Source organism: Dendrobates tinctorius, unplaced genomic scaffold (genome assembly GCF_039654945.1).
Source record: "Dendrobates tinctorius isolate UK_male_01 unplaced genomic scaffold, ASM3965494v1 ptg000140l, whole genome shotgun sequence".
NCBI classification, from domain to species: Eukaryota; Metazoa; Chordata; class Amphibia; order Anura; family Dendrobatidae; genus Dendrobates; species Dendrobates tinctorius.
The window spans coordinates 10,843,524-10,865,989 of NW_027361808.1; the positions used below are offsets into that span (position 1 = coordinate 10,843,524).

General features: G+C 44.2%; 1 protein-coding gene across 2 annotated transcripts in view; it reads right to left on the bottom strand.

The window, feature by feature from the left end:
- Window positions 1–22,466, bottom strand: part of CNST (consortin, connexin sorting protein) — a 223,419-nt gene that overhangs the window by 50,348 nt on the left and 150,605 nt on the right. For both annotated transcript variants that reach the window (XM_073545130.1, XM_073545131.1), the window contains exon 9: window positions 20,603–21,411. In XM_073545130.1, the coding sequence (XP_073401231.1) occupies window positions 20,603–21,411 (809 nt within the window). The remainder of the gene's footprint in view (window positions 1–20,602; window positions 21,412–22,466) is intronic.

Genomic DNA, 22,466 nt, shown 5'->3' on the forward strand with positions numbered 1-22,466 from the left:
TGCGTCGGGGCTTCCTACCCCCCACCCTGGTGTCCATGCATGAAAAATTCCCTTTTGGTAAGCCTCTAATAGCCACTTGGCTTTCTGTTATTTAGGTATTTTCCCTTTTGAGATTTAAAATCCTTGGCTTCTCAGGTCCCATGTACATAACAAACCACATCAGGACATCAGGTAACATACACTTTGACTTAAATTAATGGGTATGGGATATTATGCATGGTGCTTTTACCTCCCCTTCTTTTGTCTGTCTTGAAAATTTTTTTGCCATTATGCTGTGTCTTTATATTTATATGTCATGATGATTAAATAAAAGTGTTATATATTTTTTTTTTACAAATTTTTGGATCCGCTGCTCCTTTTTTCTCCTATGCTTCATTATGTATTTGGAGTGGAATGCTCACTAATATGGCGGTTTACCCTAAAATATGTCCGCCCCATTTTCCTACTAAGGTAGCTGGCACTGTGTTTTTTCTAACTGCTTAGAAATATTAAGTTTTGCAACTGCAGAGTATGCTTTGCCCAACTGCAGGCAAAGCTGAAAAACATAAGTGCGCGTGCGCTGGCAAATCATGAGCTGGAAGTACATGTGTCGGCAAATGAAGCGACTGGGGCCCTTCATGTGACAGATCAAATATCATTTTCGGTTTTCTTCTCTTACGACAAATGTATGAACGCGGCCTAAATAACTAAAAACTATGTAGCTACTGTACATAAACAGGAATTGTCTAACATAAGACTAATGCTGGAGTGTTACAATAAGAACTCACACACCTGTCGGAAGAGACCAGCTATTTAAGGGCTGAAGCAGACATCCGTGCAACATGGTCAGGGCATTGACTGCGATGCACGGACTGGCCACGGGTCTCCTGACCTCCTAAGCGTGACAGCCTCATAGAATGACCTGAAGCTTTGTCGCTCAAGTCGAGTCCCGCGGCCAGTCCGTGCATTGCGTTGTGTGCTCAGACAGTGTTGCATGGACGTCTGCGCGTTCTATGGGGCGTGTCTAGACTGCTCAGCAATATTACCGTGTGAGCCATTACCCTGTACAGACAGTAAAAACTAGCACTAAATAAAAAGGCCCAAATCTCTAGAACCATATAACGGATTTAAAACAAAAAAAAACAAACAAACAACTGATTACTCAGGGGAGCAGCAGAAATAAAATTAAGAGCAACAAATGGCCATTTTTTAGTTGGTGACGGTCCCCTTCAAGCTTAATGATTTATTCCATAGTCCTTTGTCAGGTTGGGGGACACCTAACGTGCTGTGGAATATGTTGGTGCTACAGAAACAAAAATGATTATTATTTATAAATTATTACCCATCACCCAAGAGACAAGCCATTGCTATGATAGCTACACTATTTATCCTCTATTGGTGTCACATGAAGTGAGTGCTTAGACACGTAACCAGTCTGTTCTGCGGGGAGTCTGTGGCCACACTCCAGAAGAGGCATGTGCTCAGTAATTCTAAAGCCAAATGGCCTGGGGACTGAACTCAACGGTGTCATCTTCTGACTAGTCCCAATAACTTCTAAAAAGATCTTGAGTGTGTGTGTCTCTGTGTGTGAGTGTGAGAGAAAGAGAGAGTGAGAGTGTGTATGTGTGTGTTATATGCACTATATAAAAAGACACATGCATGTTTTTCACAATATCTGACATGAAATCAGAATAAATCTTTCCCATTTTAGGTCAACTATGATTACCGTAATTAATATTTGCCAAATGCCAGAATAATGAGACAGAGAGAATGTTTTAAGGCATTTTTATTACTTACTGCAAAGTCAAAAGGTTACATACACCAAGATTATTATGCCTTTAAACAATTCTGGACTGCCCATATGATAATGTCATGTGTTTGGAAGCTTCTCATAGGTTTTTTGACAACATCTGAGTTAATTAGAGACACACCTGTGGATGTATCTTAACGCACACATGAAACACACTGCTTCTTTGTGTAGAATCATGGGAAAGTCTCAAGAAATCAGCCAAGATATCAGGAAGAGAATTGTGGACTTGCACAAGTCTGGCTCATCCTTGGGTACAGCTTCAAGATACATGAAGGCGTCTCGTTCATCTGTACAAAAATTATACGCAAGAACAAACAAGATGGGAATATCAGCCATCATACCGGTCAGGATGGAGAGGAGTCCTGTGTCCCAGAGATGAACGTGCTTTGGACTGACATGTGCATAACAACCCAAGGACAAAAGCAAAAAGACCTTGTGAAGATGGTGGTGGAAGCTGGTAAGATTGTGTCAATACCCACAGAGAAACAAGTACTGTATCAACATGGGATGAAAGGCCATTTTGCCAGAAAGAAGCCAATACTCCAAAGGAAACATAAAAAGCCAGATTAATGTTTGTACGTGCACACAGGAACAAAGACCTACATTTTTGGAGACATGTCCTGTGGCCTGGTGAAGCTAAAATTGATCTTTTTGGCCATAATGACCGTGATCATGTTTGGAGAAAAAAGGGAGAAGCATGGAAGCCTAAGAACACCATCCCAACAGTGTCACAATCCATTTTTGGATCTGTGGCAGATCTGGATTCTCACATATAAACTTTTTTTCCTTTCTGGTCATCGGGGGTTAATGTCTGTTTATCCCCCCGGTGGCCGCTGGTATAATTACATTGCTGTGGAGTTTGCTGATAGATGCAGGTGGTGACCACTCCCACCTTCCTTTAAAAGGTCACCTGATGCATCAGCTGACTGTCGGTGTTAGAGTTCATTCTACAGCGACCTTGCTGGAGGAAGGAGCTTGCTGGGAGCAGTGGTGCCTCAGCTGTTTATGGTGTATCTGGTGACGTGATCCTGCTGTGTGGTGCTTTACAGCAGAAAGCTAAGTGTTGTATTCTTGTTACCATGTTCCCTGTGGCATTTGTCTTACCTTACCTTGTGTTGTCTAAGGCTAGTTTCACACTAGCGTTTGGCAGGGCTGCGGACGGTAGCCTTCATCCTCCAATAAACCCCGCCCACTGCTGCACCTCTTCCTTCAGCTCCGTCTACGTCTGCACGTGTCCTGATTACCCTATCTTTAACATAGGGTACACAGGCCATGCAGATGTATGCGGATGCCTCCGCATGCGTCGTTTTGACACTGCTGACATCAACAAAATGCAACATGTTGGGTTTGACGCAGTTCAGCGCAGCGTCATAACGACGCATGCGGAGGCATACGCATACATCCGCATTGCCTGCGTACCCAATGGTAAAGATAGGACGGATTGGTGCACTTCACAAAATAGATGACAACATGAGAAAAGAAGATTATGTGGCAATACTGAAGCAACATCTCAAGACAACAGCCAGGAAGTTAAAGCTTGGGGGGAAATGGGTCTACCAAATGGACAGTGACCCGAAGCATACTGCCAAAATGGTAACAAAGTGGCTTAACCCCTTCACGACCAATGACGCCACATAGGCGTCATGAAACCTGGTACAAATCTGACCAGTGACACCTATGTGGCGTCATGACTTTAAAGCCCCCCTGCGGGTCGGGTGACCGCTTTGTAATTCACCACAGGGGGCGTGGCTTCGCCGCCACGTGGCTACGATCGCTCTGATTGGCTGTTAAAAGTGAAACAGCCAATCAGAGCGATAGTAATATTTCATCAATGAAAATTGATGAAATATTACAATCCAGCCATGTCCGACGCTGCTGTAGCATCGGACATGGCTGGAGACACCGATTCCACCCCCCCTACCGGCGATCGCCCCCCCCCGCAACTGAATGACAGCGGCGATCTGCCGCCGCTGTCATCATCTGCCCCCCCTCCCATTCCCTCTGCTCCCCGCCGGTACCTCCTGAGTCCCCCCGTCCCTCCCGGTGTCCCTCGGGTTCGGATGATGGGCGCCGCCATATTGGAAAATGGCGGGCGCATGCGCACTGCGTCCGCCCGAATCTGCCGGCTGCAGATTCCATTCTTTCATTTTGATCACTCTCACAGTGATCAAAATGAAAGAAAAAGTAAATAAACCCCCCGATTATCACCCCCATAGGTAGGCACAACTAATAAAATAAAGAAAATATTTTTATTTTTCCATTAGGGTTAGGGTTGAAAAGAGGGTTAGGGTTGAAAAGAGGGTTAGGGTTGGAAAGAGGGTTAGGTTTAGGGTTGGAAAGAGGGTTAGGGTTGGAAAGAGGGTTAGGGTTGGAAAGAGGGTTAGGGTTGGAAAGAGGGTTAGGGTTGGAAAGAGGGTTAGACTTGTGGTTAGGGTTATGGTTAGGGTTGGGATTAGGGTTACTGATAGGGTTAGGGCTATGTTGGGGTTAGGGTTATGGTTGGGATTAAGGATGTGTTGGGGTTAGGGGTGTGTTGTGGTTAGGGGTGTGTTGCGGTTAGGGCTGGAGTTAGAATTGAGGGGTTTCCACTGTTTAGGCACATCAGGGGGTCTCCAAACGCGACATGGTGCAACCATTGATTCCAGCCAATTTTGCGTTCAAAAAGTTAAACGGTGCTTCCTCCCTTCCAAGCCCCGACGTGTGCCCAAACAGTGGTTTACCCCAACATATGGGGTATCAGCGTACTCAGGAAAAATTGCACAACAACTTTGGGGGTCTAATTTCTCCTGGTACCCTTGGGAAAATAAAAAATTGGGGGCTAAAAAAATATTTTTGTGGAAATTTTTTTTTTTTTTTTTTTTTAATTTTCTCGTCTCTGCGTTATAAACTTCTGTGAAGCAATTGGGGGTCCAAAGTGCTCACCAGGCATCTAGATAAGTTCCTTGGGAGGTCTAGTTTCCAAAATGGGGTCACTTGTGGGGGGGTTCCACAGTTTAGGTACATCAGGGGTTCTGCAAATGTAACATGATGCCCGCAGACCATTCCACCAAAGTCAGCATTTCATAATGTCACTACTTCCCTTCCGAGCCCCGACGTGTACCCAAACAGTGGTCCCCACCCACATATGGGGTACCAGCGTACTCAGGACAAACTGGTCAACAAATGTTGGGGTCTAATTTATCCTGCTACCCTTGTGAAAAAAAAAATTGCTGACTAAAAATCATTTTTTTTGAGGAAAAAAATATTTTTTATTTTCACGTCTCTGTGTTATAAACTTCTGTGAAGCACTTGGGGGTTCAAGGTGCTCACCACACATCTAGATAAGTTCTTTAGGGGGTCTAGTTTCCAAAATGGGGTCATTTGTGGGGAGCTCCAATGTTTAGGCACAGACGGGCTCTCCAAACACGACATGGTGTCCGCTAACGATTGGAAGTAATTTGCATTTCAAAAAGTCATATGGCGCTCCTTCCCTTCTGAGCCCTGCTGTGTGCCCAAACAGTGGTTCCCCCCCACATATGGGGTACCAGCGTACTCAGGACAAACTGGACAACAAGATTTGTGGTCCAATTTCTCCTGTTAGCCTTGTGAAAATTAAAAATAGTGTGCTAAAAATCATTTTTGATGAAAAAAAATTATTTTTTATTTTCACTGCTCTGTGTTATAAATTTTTGTGAAGCACTTGGGGGTTCAAAGTGCTCACCACACATCTAGATAAATTCCTTAGGGGGTCTAGTTTCCAAAATGGGGTCATTTGTGGGGGAGCTCCAATGTTTAGGTGCACAGGGGTTCTCCAAACGCGACATGGTGTCCGATAGCGATTGGAGCTAATTTTCCATTCAAAAAGTCAAATGGTGCTCCTTGCCTTCCGGGCCCTGCCGTGCACCCAAACAGTGGTTTATGACCACATATGAGGTATCGGTGTACTCAGGAGAAATTGTTCAACAAATTTTAGGATCCATTTTATCCTTTTGCAAATGTGAAAATGAAAAAACTGAGGCTAAAAGAAAATTTTTGTGAAAAAAAAAAAGTATTTTTTTTTTTACAGATCAATTTGTGAAGTACCTGGGGGTTCAAAGTGATCACTATGCATCTAGATAAGTTCCTTGGGGGGTCTAGTTTCCAAAATGTGGTCACTTGTGGTGGAGCTCCAATGTTTATGCACACAGGGGCTCTCCAAACACGACATGGCAACCGCTAAATATTCCAGCATATTTTCCATTCAAATATTCAAATGGCGCTCCTTCCCTTCTGAGCCCTGCCGTGCGCCCAAACAGTGGTTTATGACCACATATGAGGTATCGTTGTACTCAGGAGAAATTGCCCAACAAATTTTAGGATCCATTTTATCCTGTTTCCCATGTGAAAATGAAAAAATTGATGCTAAAAGAAAACTTTTGTTGGAAAAATTAAAATGTCCATTTTTTCTTTCCACATTGCTTTAGTTCCTGTGAAACACCTGAAGGGTTAATAATCTTCTTGAATGCAGTTTTGAGTAGCTTGAGGGGTGCAGTTTTTAGAATGGTGTAACTTTTGGGTATTTTCTGCCATATAGACCCCTCAAAGTGACTTCAAATGTGAGGTGGCCCCTAAAAAAAAATGGTTTTGTAAATTTTATTGTAACTCTCTGGTTTAACAGAATAAAAATTCAAAATTTGAAAATTGCAAAATTTTCTAAATTTTCGCCAAATTTCTGATTTTTTGACAAATAAACGCAAAAATTATCAACCTAAATTTACCACTAACATGAAGCCCAATATGTCAGGAAAAAATAATCTCAGAATCGCTAGGATCCGTTGAAGCGTTCCTGCGTTATTACCTCATAAAGGAACACTGGTCAGAATTGCAAAAAATGGCCAGGTCATTAAGGTCAAAATAGGCTGGGTCATGAAGGGGTTTAAGGGAACCTGTCAGCATGGTTGTGCATAGTAATCTACACACAGTGTCTGGTCAGCGCCTTTATACTTAATAAAATGATACCTTAAAATGATACTTAATAAAATGATACCTTCATCCATTATAAGTTTATGCTTAAAACATACAACACTGCCCTTCACCTCTCAAAACAAACCTATTTCAACACCCCTCATCACCTCACTATCCAATAACCCGAAACGTCTCTTTGACACTTTTCATTCCCTACTTAACCCAAGAGTGCAGGCCTCATGCACGGATTTCAATGCTGACGATTTGGCTAATTATTTCAAAGAAAAAACTGACCATATCCGACAGGAAATTATCTCCCATCACCTCATACCATGCACTGTCCTCCCTCCCCCACTGCATCTAGCTCACTCTTGATTTTGAACCAGTAACAGGAGAAGAAGTAATCAGACTCCTTGCATCTTCTCGCCCTACCACTTGCACCAGTGACTCAATTCCATCACATCTCCAGTCCCTTTCCCCTGCTGTCACCACTCACCTAACAAAAATATTCAACCTCTCACTCTCTTCCGTTATCTTTCCTTCCTCATTGAAGCATGCCATCATACAGCCATTACTTAAAAAACCATCCCTTGACCAAAACTGTGCCGCTAACTATAGACCTGTCTCTAATGTTCCCTTCATCTCTAAACTTCTGGAAACCCTGGTCCACACCCGTCTTAGCCGCTATCTCTCAGATAACGCTCTCCTCGACCCTCAACAATCTGGCTTCCACTCTCTACACTCTACTGAAACTGCCATCACTAAAGTCTCTAATGATCTTCTAACAGCTAAATCTAATGGTCACTACCCCATGCTAATTCTCTTGGATCTCTCCGCAGCATTCGACACTGTGGATCATCAGCTCCTCACTATGCTCCGTTCCATTGGCCTCAAGGACAACGTTCTCTCTTGGTTCTCCTATTTCTCTGACCGCTCCTTTACCGTATCTTTTGCTGGCTCCTCCTCTCATCTTCCCCTTACTGTTGGGGTTCCTCGAGGATCGGTTCTAGGCTCCCTCCTCTTCTCTTTGTATACTGCCCCTATTGGTCAAGCAATCACTAGATTTGGGTTCCAGTACCATCTCTATGCTGATGACACCCAATTATACGCTGCTTCTCCTGATATCACACCTGCCTTTTTGGAAAACACCAGTGATTGTCTTACTGCTTTCTCTAACATCATGTCCTCCCTCTATCTGAAACCGAACCCGTCAAAAATTGAACTCCTCGTGTTTCCTTCCTCTACTAACCTACTTATGCCCAACATTGCCATTTCCATGTGTGGTTCCACCATTAATCCCCAGCAACATGCCAGCTGTCTTGGGGTCATACTTGATTCAGAGCTTTCATTCACCCCCCACATCCGATCACTGGCTCGCTCTTGTTATCTGCACCTCCATCCACTCCAGAATTCAGTATAAACTCATTACCCTCACCCACAAAGCCCTCCATGGCTCAGCACCACCCTACATCTCCTCCCTTGTCTCAGCCTACCACCCTACCCGTGCCCTCCATTCTGCCAACGACCTGAGGGGTCACTTGTGGGGGAGCTCCAATGTTTAGGCGCACAGGGGCTCTCCAAACGCAACATGGTGTCCGATAACGATTGGAGCTAATTTTCCATTCAAAAAGTCAAATGGTGCTCCTTCCCTTCCGGACCCTGCCGTGCGCGCAAACAGTGGTTTATGACCACATATGAGGTATCGGTGTACTCAGGAGAAATTGCTCAACAAATTTTAGGATCCATTTTATCCTGTTGCCCATGTGAAAATGAAAAAACAGGCTTAAAGAAAATTTTTGTGAAAAAAAAGTCCTTTTTTTTTTTTTTACAGATCAATTTGTGAAGTACCTGGGGGTTCAAAGTGATCACTATGCATCTAGATAAGTTCCTTGGGGGGTCTAGTTTCCAAAATGGGGTCACTTGTGGAGGAGCTCCAATGTTTATGCACACAGGGGCTCTCCAAATGCAACATGGCAACAGCTAAATATTCCAGCATATTTTCCATTCAAAAAGTCAAATGGCGCTCCTTCCCTTCTGAGCCCCGCTGTGCGCCCAAACAGTGGTTTATGACCACATATGAGGTATCAGTGTACTCAGGAGAAATTGCCCAACAAATTTTAGGATCCATTTTATCCTGTTGCCCATGTGAATATGAAAAAATTGATGCTAAAAGAAAATTTTTGTTGGAAAAATTAAAATGTCCATTTTTTCTTTCCACATTGCTTTAGTTCCTGTGAAACACCTGAAGGGTTAATAATCTTCTTGAATGTAGTTTTGAGTAGCTTGAGGGGTGCAGTTTTTAGAATGGTGTAACTTTTGGGTATTTTCTGCCATATAGACCCCTCAAAGTGACCTCAAATGTGAGGTGGCCCCTAAAAAAAATGGTTTTGTAAATTTTATTGTAAAAATGAGAAATCGCTGGTCAACTTTTAACCCTTATAACTTCCTAACAAAAAAATATTTTGTTTCCAAAATTGTGCTGATGTAAAGTAGACATGTGGGAAATGTTATTTAGTAACTATTTTGTGTCACATAACTCTCTGGTTTAACAGAATAAAAATTCAAAATTTGAAAATTGCGAAATTTTCGCCAAATTTCTGATTTTTTCACAAATAAACGCAAAAATTATCGACCTAAATTTACCACTAACATGAAGCCCAATATGTCACAAAGAAACAACCTCAGAATCACTAGGATCGGTTGAAGCGTTCCTGAGTTATTACCTCATAAAGGGACAAGGGTCAGAATTGCAAAAAATGGCCTGGTCATTAAGGTCAAAATAGGCTTGGTCATGAAGGGGTTAAACCTCTTGATGACACTGCGCACGGTAGACACAGGAACATTCAGGTCTTTGGAGATGGATTTGTAGCCTTGAGATTGCTCATGCTTCCTCACAATTTGGTTTCTCAAGTCCTCAGACAGTTCTTTGGTCTTCTTTCTTTTCTCCATGCTCAGTGTGGTACACACAAGGACACAGGACAGAGGTTGAGTCAACTTTAATCCATGTCAACTGGCTGCAAGTGTGATTTAGTTATTACCAACACCTGTTAGGTGCCACAGGTAAGTTACAGGTGCTGTTAATTACACAAATTAGAGAAGCATCACATGATTTTTCGAACAGTGCCAATACTTTTGTCCACCCTCTTTTTTATGTTTGGTGTGGAATTATATCCAATTTGGCTTTAGGACAATTCTTTTTGTGTTTTTTCATTTAAGACAAATTAAATGAAGATAATAATAACAAAGAATTTGTGTTTGCAATCATTTTCAGGAAGAAACGGAGTATTATCTGACAGAATTGCAGGGGGTGTCAATACTTTTGGCCACACTGTAGTAACCCATAGGTGTCAAAATATCGTCTTGACCCAGGTCATGTACCCCGACGCGCATTTCGTGTTCAAAGAATGTCGCTTCCTCAGGGGGCGTGGCCTAATCAGGGTCTCAGTCCGGTTTAAGTAGTGATTAGTTCTGGTCACATGACCGCAGTCATAATAGAAAGTGGGCATGCGTGAACCGCGGAACTACATCTTTGCGATTCAAGCCTCAACTTCAGCATACAGAATCCCGGTCACGTGAGGGGGCCGGCGCCAAGCACACCACATCGCAACACAGGTCCGGCGTCACTCAAGGCTTGAAATGGAGGACTAGTATATCCGCAATTATATATAACAAATTATAAAGTGACACTGCACCATTTTTTTTAAATCAGATAGTTTTTATTAAAAGTTTTGCAAATGACAGGCATGTACAACTTACAACATGTTGTCAAACATTCCCTTCCCCAATAACACCCCCCTCCCTTTGTCCGATGGCATGGACTGGTACATAGCGAATAAACCCAATTGTATCACACAACCATATCATATGAGAAAAGGCGAGTAACAACCGACAGGAGACCACCTCCAGGGCCCACCCACTAATCCAGAAGATTCGAGGCAGTCAGGCTGGGAATCTTCAACCATCCCTCCCATATTTTCCCAAAAATATGCGGCACACCCCTCCTAAGGTACACAGACTTTTCCCTATATAATATTTGGTTCAACCTATTAATATATTCTTTTCTTGAGGGGATTTTGGCAGAAATCCAGTGATAAGCTATCAGCTTTCGGGCCACAAATAGCATTCTGGCCACAGCAATTTTAAGGTATTGATCCCCTCCCACCTCATCAACATACCCCAGAACACAAATCACTGGGTCCCTGGAAATATCCTGTCCCGTGACCAAGTGTATAAGGCCAAGGACCACGATCCAAAATATCTGCAGGCAAGAGCATGTCCACATCATATGTAAGATGTCCGCATTATCTGTCGTGCACTTGGGGCACCTTGAATCCGACCGCAACCCTCTATTGAACAACCATTCGGGAGACCTGTATGTCCTATAGAGGACATATAACTGAGACAGGCGGCCAGGCTCACTAAGAGACAATCTGGGAATCATCTGTAGAATCGAGTCCCACTGCTCCACTGATATCGTACCTAACTGTTGTTCCCACTTTATCAGTGCGCTAATGGGATGCCTTGACAGGACCTGTCCAAGTAAGCCACCATACACCATTGAAATCAGTCCTCTGGTGGACCCCTGCATACCGAGCCTATGGATAAGGACGTCGTGGTGTATGGTTAGGTCAGCTTTTTTGCTCTGCACCATATACGCGTGACGCAGCTGCAAATATTGATAAAACAGAGCGTTGGAGGGGAAATTCCCGTCCCAATTGCTCGAAAGTTTTAAAAACCCCTCCCTCCACCAGCTGCGACACCCACCATACGCCAATCCGCCTCCAGTGAGCAAAGCCTCTGAGCGTTTTCATACATGGCAAATGCTGATTGTCCCATATGGGGGAGTACTTTGTAAGACCGCGTATTCCTCTCAGCTGCCTCAGCTTATCCCATACTCTAACCATTAGAAGCACCTTAGGAAACCTGAATGCAAGGGATCGAAATCTACCCGACTCCAGACTCGACACCAGTGATCCCCGTCCCACTAGAAATTGAAGGATCTTCTGACCTCCCACCAAATCTGCCAACTCGCCCTCCATCCCTCCTGCTACATGCTGGCACTGGGAAGACAAAAATAAAGCCATGGGTTGGGCAACGCAAGTCCCCCCTCATCCTTAGGTTTTTGCAGGTGTTCAAGTTTAATTCTCGCGCCTTGTTTCAGCCAAACGAGCTCTCTAAAAATCATATTAATTTTATGAAACCTGTTCTGAGGAAGCCAGACAGGGGAATTATGAAGGACATATAAGAGTTGCGGCATAACTACCATCTTCAACAGATTCACTCTTCCCACTACAGAGAGGTGTAACTTTGCCCAGGCCTTAACCTTCTGTTTGATCCTGTCCAACAACGGGACAAGATTTAGACTCTCATAGTCTGTCAGCTTATTGGATATTTTTATGCCCAAATATTGAAGGGACGTTGCAACCGGCACACCTACCACACTGCAGGAGCTTGAGTCCAATGGGAGGAGCGCAGACTTATCCCAGTTAATAACCAGACCCGAGACCTTCCCAAATACTCCAAGAAGTGTCATCGTGTTTTGTAATGATCTGTCCGCGTCCGCTAAAAATAACAACAGGTCATCCGCATATAGTGCTACCTTCTCCTCATGCTCCCCATACCAGAATCCCTCTATGCCAGTATCCAATCTTATCCTGGAAGCCAATGGCTCCACCGCGAGAGCAAACAGCAGCGGGGATAAAGGACATCCCTGCCTTGTTCCTCTATGAAGCGAAAAAGGATTAGACAACTGACCATTAGCCCTCAGCCGAGCGCTCGGCTCCGAGTATAAGAGCCTGACCCAGCCAATAAAGCCCGGGCCAAAGCCCATACAGTGAAGCGTCGCCCATAGATAGTCCCACTCCACACTATCAAATGCCTTAGCGGCGTCTAGGGACAGAACCACCCTCTTCCCGGCATTATCAGCCCTCACCTGCATATTCCGATATAATCTCCTAATATTCATAGCCGTCGATTTGTTGGGCATAAACCCCGTCTGGTCGGGGTGTATTAACACAGCTACTACCTTTGAGAGTCGAATGGCCAGGACCTTCGCTAAAAGTTTAATGTCTAGCGTCAACAGGGAGATGGGCCTATACGACGCAGGCAGAGTTGGGTCCTTATCCTTTTTCAACAGCACAGCAATGACAGCTTCTCGCATAGACGGTGGGAGAACACCCCGTTCCAGACTATCATTAAACACTGTCAATAGAGCAGGGAGCAATACCGTTCTATACCGTTTGTATACCTCAGCTGGCAACCCATCTACCCCAGGTGCCTGACCATTGGACATGGTTCCCAGAGCCTCCTCCAACTCGTCCAGACTTAGAGGTCTATCTAGAGAGCGTCTGTCCTCAGGAGTCAACCTTGGGAGATTGGCAGCCTCCAAAAAGGAAACAACATCCTCTGTCGGGGCCCTAGCATGTGAGGAATACAAGTCAGCATAAAAAATCTCTAGAATTTTTAAAATTCCCGGTGCGTCAGTAAGCAGTCGCCCATTCACATCCTGAAGACCCGCTATAGCCGCAGACCCTCTCTGTGCCGATGTCACGACAGAAAGCAAATGCCCCACACTTTCCCCACTCTCAAAATATTGAGTAGATTGAAACAGCCGTTTTTGCGCCGCCGCCTCTAATGCCTGTTTGGTCACCTTTGACTGCGCCTCCCCCAATCGCTTCCGAGTGGCAGGTGTGCTCTGTGTTGCAAGGGCCCTTTCCGCATCCTCCAGTTCCCTAAATACAAGTTGTGATTTTGCCCTGGAGGCGGTCTTTATTTTAGAAATCTCTCGTATGTACATTCCCCTTAAGTACGCCTTTAAGGCCTCCCAGACGATCCCACTAGAAGCCGAGCCTCTATTAAGATTAAGATATTCCTGCAACTCAGGGATAAAGCCGTCATTCTTATCGATCAGTTGCAGCCAAAACGGGTTAAGACGCCAGAGTGGTCTATCATTCCTCCCGTTCCCGCCCCCCCCAAGCATGACTGAAACAGGCGAATGATCAGATACCGTTCGCGCCAAATATTTAACCTCTAAAGTTTTACCCAACATAAGATCATCACCCAGGGCCAGATCGATGCGAGACAGGGAGGAGTGAGTAGAGGAGAAGCACGAGAATTGATGGACGCCAGGGTTACGGCATCTCCACAAGTCGGTCAAAGCTATCTCCCGCATGAGAACCCCAAATGGCGTAAGATTACCTCCCAGCCTCAGAGGTTCATGGCTACCCCTGTCCCAATGTGAATCCAGAATATTATTAAAATCTCCCACCACCAAATGCGGAACCCCCGGAAAATCTCTCAGAATGGCCAGAACTTTATAGATAACTCTACTGCTATAAGGCGGGGGTATATATATAGATGTCAACACCAGTGGGGTGGAAAAGATTGTACAAGATAAAAGGACGAATTGCCCCTCTGTGTCCACCACCACCCGGTGGCACTTAAATTGAGTCCTGGAGTGAATCGATATACTGACCCCCCCTAGAGTATTGGGAATGAGTAGAGTGAAAGCCCGCCTGTACCCATCTCTTATCCAGGATTCCCAGCGTCTCCTGTGTGAGATGCGTCTCCTGCAAACAAACAACCGCCGGCTTCTGGTCCGCTATGAAGGAGAATATGGCCTGTCGTTTTACTGGCGACTTCAACCCCCTGATATTCCAACTAAGTATCTTAAAATCAGCCATTATCGTACCACAGCATATTGCCTACCATCTCCCCCCCAGCCGCACCATAGCCAATATTGAAATGTACAAATATGCCAAAGGACATTTTGAACCCAATCCCTCCCCCCTCCCCCCAAAAAACACCCTCCAACAATTCCTTGGGCTGAACCAAGGGTGCAACAAGTAAGGGTACTGTCGAACCCTTCCACCCCATTCAGCAGGCGTTTCAATTCCTGTTCACTACCCGCATTTGACAGGATATAACCCCACAGCACTTTGCATTTTCCCTTATCGACACTGCACCATTTTGATGGTGATTTGTTTCTTTGCAACAGCGCAAGATAATGCGCACTAACTGATAAGTGATTGGCGGCGCCTGCGCACTTTTTGATAAAGTGACATGTTTTGTTTTTTTTTAAATACACAGATTAGTATATTCATTATGCAAACTAGGGGGCAGGTCACTGAGGGAGCAGTGACCTGTCAGCAGTCTGCATTATGAATAGCTAATCAGAGCACCACATAACAACCCCGCCTTAGGATATGCGCATATCATTAACTAAAAACTAAAAATAAAGATTTTTAATAAATAAGCACAAGACTGATTTCATCAACAAAGGAATCATGTTATTCATTATAATGGCACCGACTTGACACTGCATGTAGGTTACTATGCATAACCCTGCTGACAGTTTCCCTTTAAGGATAACAAAGTCAATGTTTTGTAGTGGCCATCACAAAGCCCTGATCTCAATCTTATTGAAAATGTATGGGCAAAGCTGAAAAGGCATGTGCGAGCAAGGTGACCTACAAACCTGGATCAGTTACACCATTTTTGTCAGGAGGAATGGGCCCAAATTCCAACCACCTATTGTGAGAAGCTTGTGGAAGGATATCCCAAACGATTGACCCAAGTCATTCAGTTTAAGGGCAATGGTACCAAATACTAATGAAAACTTTTGACTTTGTAGAAAGTAATAAAAATGCCTTAAATCATTCTCTCTCTCTCATTATTCTGGCATTTGAAAAATACCTATAATCATGGTAATCCTAATTGACCTAAAACGGGAAAGGTTTATTCTGATTTCATGTCAGATATTGAGAAAAACAGAGATATTGAGTTTCAATTAAACTGTATATATATATATATATATATATATATATATATATATATATATATATATATATATATATATATTGGAGAGAGTTTCTCTGTTCTTATCCTTTTTGGCTGTTTTAGTCATATTTGCATTTTGTCATTGTTTTCAAAATAATACCACATCCTAGTTATCACTGAATGAAATATTCCAGTTGCAAATTTGTATTTATTACATAGTGGAGAACAATAAATCATAAAAATGATCAATGTAAATCAACAATAATATCCCATAGAGGTCTGGATTTGAAATGATACTCAAAATCAAAGTGCAAGATCAAATTACAGGCTGATCCAACTTCATTGGAAATGCCTCAAGACAAGGAAATGATACTCGCAGTGTGTGTGGCCTCCACGTGCCTGTATGACCTTCCTACAACACCTGGGCATGCTACTGATTAGGCGGCGGATGTTCTCTTGAGGGAGCTTCTCCCAGACCTGGATTAAAGCATCAGTTAGCTCCAAGACAGTCTGTGGTGCAATGTGGCGCTGGTGGATTGAACAAGACATTATGTCCCAAATGTGAACGACTGGATTCAGGTCTGGGGAACTGGAAGGCCATTGCATAGCATCAATGCCTTCTTCATGCAGGAACTGCTGACACACTTGAGCCACATGAGGCCTAGCATTGTCACGCATCAGAAAGAACCCAGGGCCCAGTGCACCTACATATGGTCTCACAATGGGTCTGAGGATCTCATCCCAGTACTGAATGGCAGTCAGGGTACGTCTGGCTAGCACAAGGAGGGCTGCATGGCCCTCCAAAGAAATGCCACCCTACACCATTACTGACCCACTGCCAAACTGGTCATGCTGGAGGATTCAGCAGGAAGCAGAACGTTCTCCATGGTGTCTTCAGACTCCGTCACATCTGTCACATGTGCTTAGTGTGAACCTGCTCTAATTTATGAAGAGCACAGGGCGCCAATGTTGAATCTGCCAATCTCGGTGTTCTCTCACAAATACCAACAGACCTGCATGGTGTTGGACTGTAAGCAAAACACCCACTTGTGGACATCAGGCCCTCATACCACCCTCATGGAGTCTGTTGCTGAAAGTTTGAGCAGACAAATGGATAATACTGGCCTGCTGGAGGTTATTTTGCTGGGCACTGGCACTGCTCTTCCTTGTACAAAGGAGGAGGCAGCGGTCCTGCTGCTGGGTTGTTACCCTCCTACGGCCACCTCTCCTGTTGTACTGGCCTGTCTTCTGGTATCTGCTCCATGCTCTGGACACTGTTCTGACAGACACAGCTACCCTTCTTGCCACAGCTCCCATTGATGTGCCATCCTGGATGAGCTGCACTACCTGAGCAACTGTTGTGGGTTGTAGACATTGCCTTATGCTACTGTACGTACCTCTAGGGATGAGAGCAAGGAAAACATGCAAAAAGTGACCAAAACAACAGGCAAAAAAAAGATGAGAACAGAAAAATGGTCTGTGGTGACCACCTGCAGAACCACTCCTTTATAGGTGTTGTCTTGCTAATTGTCTATAATTTGTACCTGTTGTCTGTACCATTTGCACAACAGGAGAAATTAATTCACAATCGGACCGGTTGATGTTACAGAAGTGCAACTGACTTACAACGAATGGAGAGGTCTATAATTTCTATCATAGGTACACTTCGCCTGTGAGTGACAGAATATTAAAAAAAATCCAGAAAAATCACATTACCGTTAGTAACACACTACGCAGTCATGGATTAAAATCCTGCAGGGCAGGCAAGGTCCCCCTGCTCATGCCAGCACATGATTAGGCCCCTTTGAAGTTCACCTATGACCATCTGGATGATCCAGAGAAGGCATGGGAGAAGGTCATGTGGCGAGATGTGACCAAAATAGAACTCCAGTCCATCCTTAACTCTGCTGCCCAACTAATTCATCTCTCTCCTCGCTACTCCTCCGCTTCTCCCCTCTGCAAATCTCTTCACTGGCTCCCATTCCCTCAGCGTTTCCAGTTCAAATTACTAATACTGACCTACAAGGCCATCTATAACCTGTCTCCCCCATATGTCTCTGAACTAATCTCCCGATACTTTCCCTCAAGTACTCTCCAGTCCTCCCAAAACCTCCTTCTCTGCTCCACACTTATTCGCTCCTCACCCAACCGCCTCAAAGATTTCTCCCGAATATCCCCCATCCTCTGGAATTCTTTGCCACATTTCCGACTATCAACCACATTCGGATCCTTCAGACGGAACCTGAAAACCCACCTCTTCAAGAAAGCTTACAGCCTGCAATGACCCTGCTACCTCCTCACCACTACCGGAGATATCGCCTCAAACACGGAACTGCTGCAACCCACCAACCTACTGTCTCCTTCCCCACCATCCTGTAGCATGTAAGCCCGAAAGGGCAGGGTCCTCTCCCCTCTGTATCAGTCAGTCACTGTTCGTTTGCTTACTGTAAGTGATATCTGTAATTTGTATGTAACCCCTTCTCATGTACAGTACCATGGAATCAATGGCGCTATATAAATAATAACTCCATTCCCAGTGTTTGCAGGAAGACGGATGAATGAAATCCCAAGATCATCATCCCAACCATGAAGCATGGTGGGTGAAATACCATACTTTGGGGTGCTTTTCTGCAATGTGGACAGGAAGACTGCACCGTATTAAAGGGTGGATGAATGGAGTCACGTATAGTGAGATTTTGGCCAACAATCTTCCCTTAGTCAGAGCACTTGCGATGGGTCGTGGCCGGGTGTTCTAGCATAACGGTGACCAGAAACACACAGCCAGGGCAACTAAGGATTGGCTCCATAAGAAGTATTTCAAGGTCCTTGAGTGGCCTAGCCAGTCTCTAGACCTGTGCATAACCTCCATACTGAATAAATCAAGATGCTTTGAAAATGTTGTTGCCATTGCTCCCTCATTTGCATCTCATTAGCATGTCTATTGATCCTGTGCTTTCCATAATTCCACGACTTTTCCTTCTTGGTGCTGTAATTCCAATGTTGAGGAGTGTTTGTATATACTTATTTATATTCATTATGATTTCCATTCCTAAATCCTGCAGAATGAAGACTATAGCTTGTTACAAAGCCACAATGTCACCCAGACTAAAGGTGAGGACAGGTGACAATAAAGCTGCCGCCAGCACAGTGGAGCACTGCTACATCTGACAGTATGGTGACCTTTGAGCGCTGGTTCACCGGTTACATAGTACACAATTTTGCTAACTTTGCAAACACAGTTACAGCATGAAATACACTGAAGGGTGCATTTACACAGCGATGATCTTAAAGCACCACAAAAGCTTTTTTTCTTTTCATTTCACTGCTGGAGTGGTGTTGAAAATCCAAGTCCCCTGTCCTGTCTGATACTCATCTTCGTTTTCATCTGTTTTTGCCGCTGCCCCGGTCCGTCTCCTGCAGTTTGTGACCTGGCGGCTGCTCCAGTATTTCATGGACCTGCACAGAGGTCACTAAATGTAAGTCTACGCCAGTCTCGTTCTGGATCTCATAGACTTGCATTGAGAGCTTGTGATGTAGCTAATGACTTGCTGCTAATCAAAAACTGCGCTCACAAGATGGCGCCGCGGGACCTGAGCAGCACAGAAAAATGATGAAGACGCCCAAGATTGAGTATGTGATCGGGGACAGAGAACTTATCTTGAAAGCGCCACACCAGTGGGGAAATAAAAAATCTGCTGGAGTGGTACTTTAAGGCTACCGCCACACTATCAGTGTTTGTTCAGTATTTTTTCTCATCAGCCAAAACCAGGTGAGAATCAGAGGACAAGGTATAATAGAAACAAATGCCCCAATTCTGCATGTTTGACCCACTCCGGGTATTGGCTTACAAATACTGATGTGAAATACTGACTAAATACTGATAGTGTGGCCGCAGCCTAAGAATGCCTGTTTCACGATGATCTGCCGATCATCCAAAGAACGAGTGAAATGGTGAAACGATCTTTTGTGAACGCAACAATCATCGTTCTCGCCGGTACACAGGACGCTGATTGACAAGAGCAATGGCAGCCTATGTGCATTGAGCAAACTATTACTGATGGCTCAGTGACCATCGTTAATTTTGATCTGCCTGTATAAACAAGATATTAAACAAATACCGATAGGCAAAAGTTTACCAAGCTGCAATTTACCAACCCACAGTTGTTTAGTGCATCAAACTGACCGGCAGCAGTAAAGATCGGTAAACTTTTACCGATCCACCATCGTTTAATAGCCTGTTTACATAGGCAGATCAAAGAAAACAATGTGCACTGAGCGATCTGTAATGGATTGCTGAGTGCGCATAGGCTGCCAATCCTCTCAGCAGTACAGGTCCTGTTTACACAGGATGATGTGCCACTAAGAAAGATGATCTTTTAACCTTCACAAAACACCTTTTCACTCGCTGAACGAGCACTTTCTTCGCCGGGTGATTGGCAGCCTGTTTACACTGACAGATTATTGTAAAAGTAGAGGTTTTTTCTTAAGCACCATAATCGTTCAGTGTTAAATGCATCCTTACTGTCATCCACAACTGAATTCACAGGGCCACACTCAAATCTCACAGCATTTCCCGATTGTTAAATATCCGTGCACAACCAGAAAACTACGACATATGAAACTAGCCCTAATATTTTGAGTTGTTACGGGCTGAAGAAGTCAGGCAAGTAGAAGTACTGTTTGGCCACTAAGACTATGAATTTTCTCCTGGAGGTTCTAAAGTCTGTTGGAGATTGTCCAACCCTTCCTAAATAACAACACTGAACGTGACAGGGTGTACCGATCATAGCAGCAATTAATTTTTGAAGTATTTAGGAGTATACAGGTATGTACAAGCTGACAATATGTGTCACTAGCGATAATGTCATTAGTATTTCCAGAACCTGCAGGCATTTCCGGGAACACACTATTGGAAACTGATCACAAACCTTCATGTACATTCGCTTAGGTTGTTAGAACCTATTCTTATGACAAGAATTGCTATATGCCTCCAGGGTTATACAGTACTAGCACTACACATGCTCAAACTTTCCAAAGTAAGCTCTTTAGCCAATGAGGTTAGGGATGACCACCTTAATAACACAAATAATGTCATTATAAGTAACAGCTTACCTCCTCTATCTCTATCCTCTTTGCAAGCTCATCCAGTGAAAGCAGATTATCCCCCAAGACAGATTCCCCTGGGCTTGGTGACATCTCTTCTTCAGAATATGTCTCCTCCTGGAAGTCCAAGTGGGCCAGGAAATTCTCGCTATCTTTCAGGTCCCCATTGAGGAGACTCGCTATAAACTCAACTGTTGCTTGACGCTGAGACTTGCTCAGTTCCTCCAGACATTTCTGTTTAGCACTTCCTTTTGGGCAAAGTCCTGCTTCGTCTACGTGGCTCTTGGGATTAATAATCCTTTTTGTATCGCCATCTCCTGTGGCTGAGTAATACTCTTCTGAGCTGCTGACGGGGTGGACACTCTGGACGATACCCCAGCATTCTAAGGAACTGCTCCCTCCAGAATTGTCATCCTGCGTTTCCACTGAATGAACTGCAGATGCTGCAATCAAATTGTCTACCATTGGGTTCCCGGCTTGTTCTTCTGTCCTGTCCTTGGAGAGCGGCTCTATTTCTGACACATTACTGCCGGGTGGTGTTGCCTCAGGTTGCAGTAGGTTGTTATTCTTCGCAGCATCCCCAGAAGATAAGCTGCTGTCAGGATTAGCCCTGCCTCCTGTCCCTGAGGACTGGGTGGGTGACGCTAAGGTTGTGCCACAAGTGATAGACTGCTGCTCCTCTGTGTGACTCTTCCTGAGCACAGTGTGGTGGTCAGTTACCCTGGTGAGCTTGCTTGCTGTGCTGACATCAGGAAGCGAGTGCTCTGTCATCTCTGCCACGCCAGGCTTCCTGTCTGTCTTTATGCCACTTTCTCTATCTGAACAGAAACAGGAAAAGAGTATTAATTTCTTTTTAAAGCAATTTTGCCCAGCGGCACAAATTAAGAGACAGCTCTCCGAACGACAGCTTGACAAGTACAGACCTCATTGTTTAGGGCACATTGTATCCAGAGCTAGCCATGACTAGACTCTAGCTAAATATAGCAATCAGACAATTAATAAATAATGAGTAACCTCTTTCTCCTCCTTTGCTGGCACGTGCCATCGGTACAGATGTGAGGCAATGTACAATTAGCAGTGACACACCACGGGCTCATCACAGCGCAGACACTCGCTGCACAACAGCTGTAGGAAAACGTGCTGCTCCCCCCCACGGAACCGGACTGCCCAGCTTTCATCATGACCACACTAAGCAGTCCATTGGAAATCAATACTGCTGAGAGATGCGGACGGGGTACAGAGCAAAGGTCAGATTAAATGGAACAAGAGCAATATTACTGGCTCCCTGTCCACTGAGCGCAGATCACAAGATAAAGCCTCATACCACCCAGAACAGCATGCATTTTGGCCACGGTATATCACCTTACACATCTATGATGTTCCACGGCTCTGTTTTTTTTGTTTTCTTTTGTAACAAACATTCTGATTAGTACATTTAATGGGAAAATCTCTGTGCTTTATATGTTTTGTGTATGTCGGATTAGTATAGACAAAACATAAAAGTAACACTTTCTGATTTCATTAAATCAACCTCTACCACTTGTTTTAATACACAATATGTACAAAGAATTCATCCCACCCAAACTTTAAAACTGGGCTCATTTTAATAAATCTAAAGTGAGATCAGAAGTTGAAATTTGATAATATTGTTGGATTTTAGCAGGGATATTGGCATTTCTTTTTCTGTGTAGTTGGATGCCAATTAAGTCCCACAGACAGACTGCCATTTTTTTCTGTATATAATAGCTTTGTATATTATTCTATTCAATACAGTGGAGGAGCCCACTGGTAATGTGGTCTATAAATATACTGTGGCATAGATAGCAGTGTACTTCAGAAAATCCCCTACAAACATTAGACTTTATGCCGATAA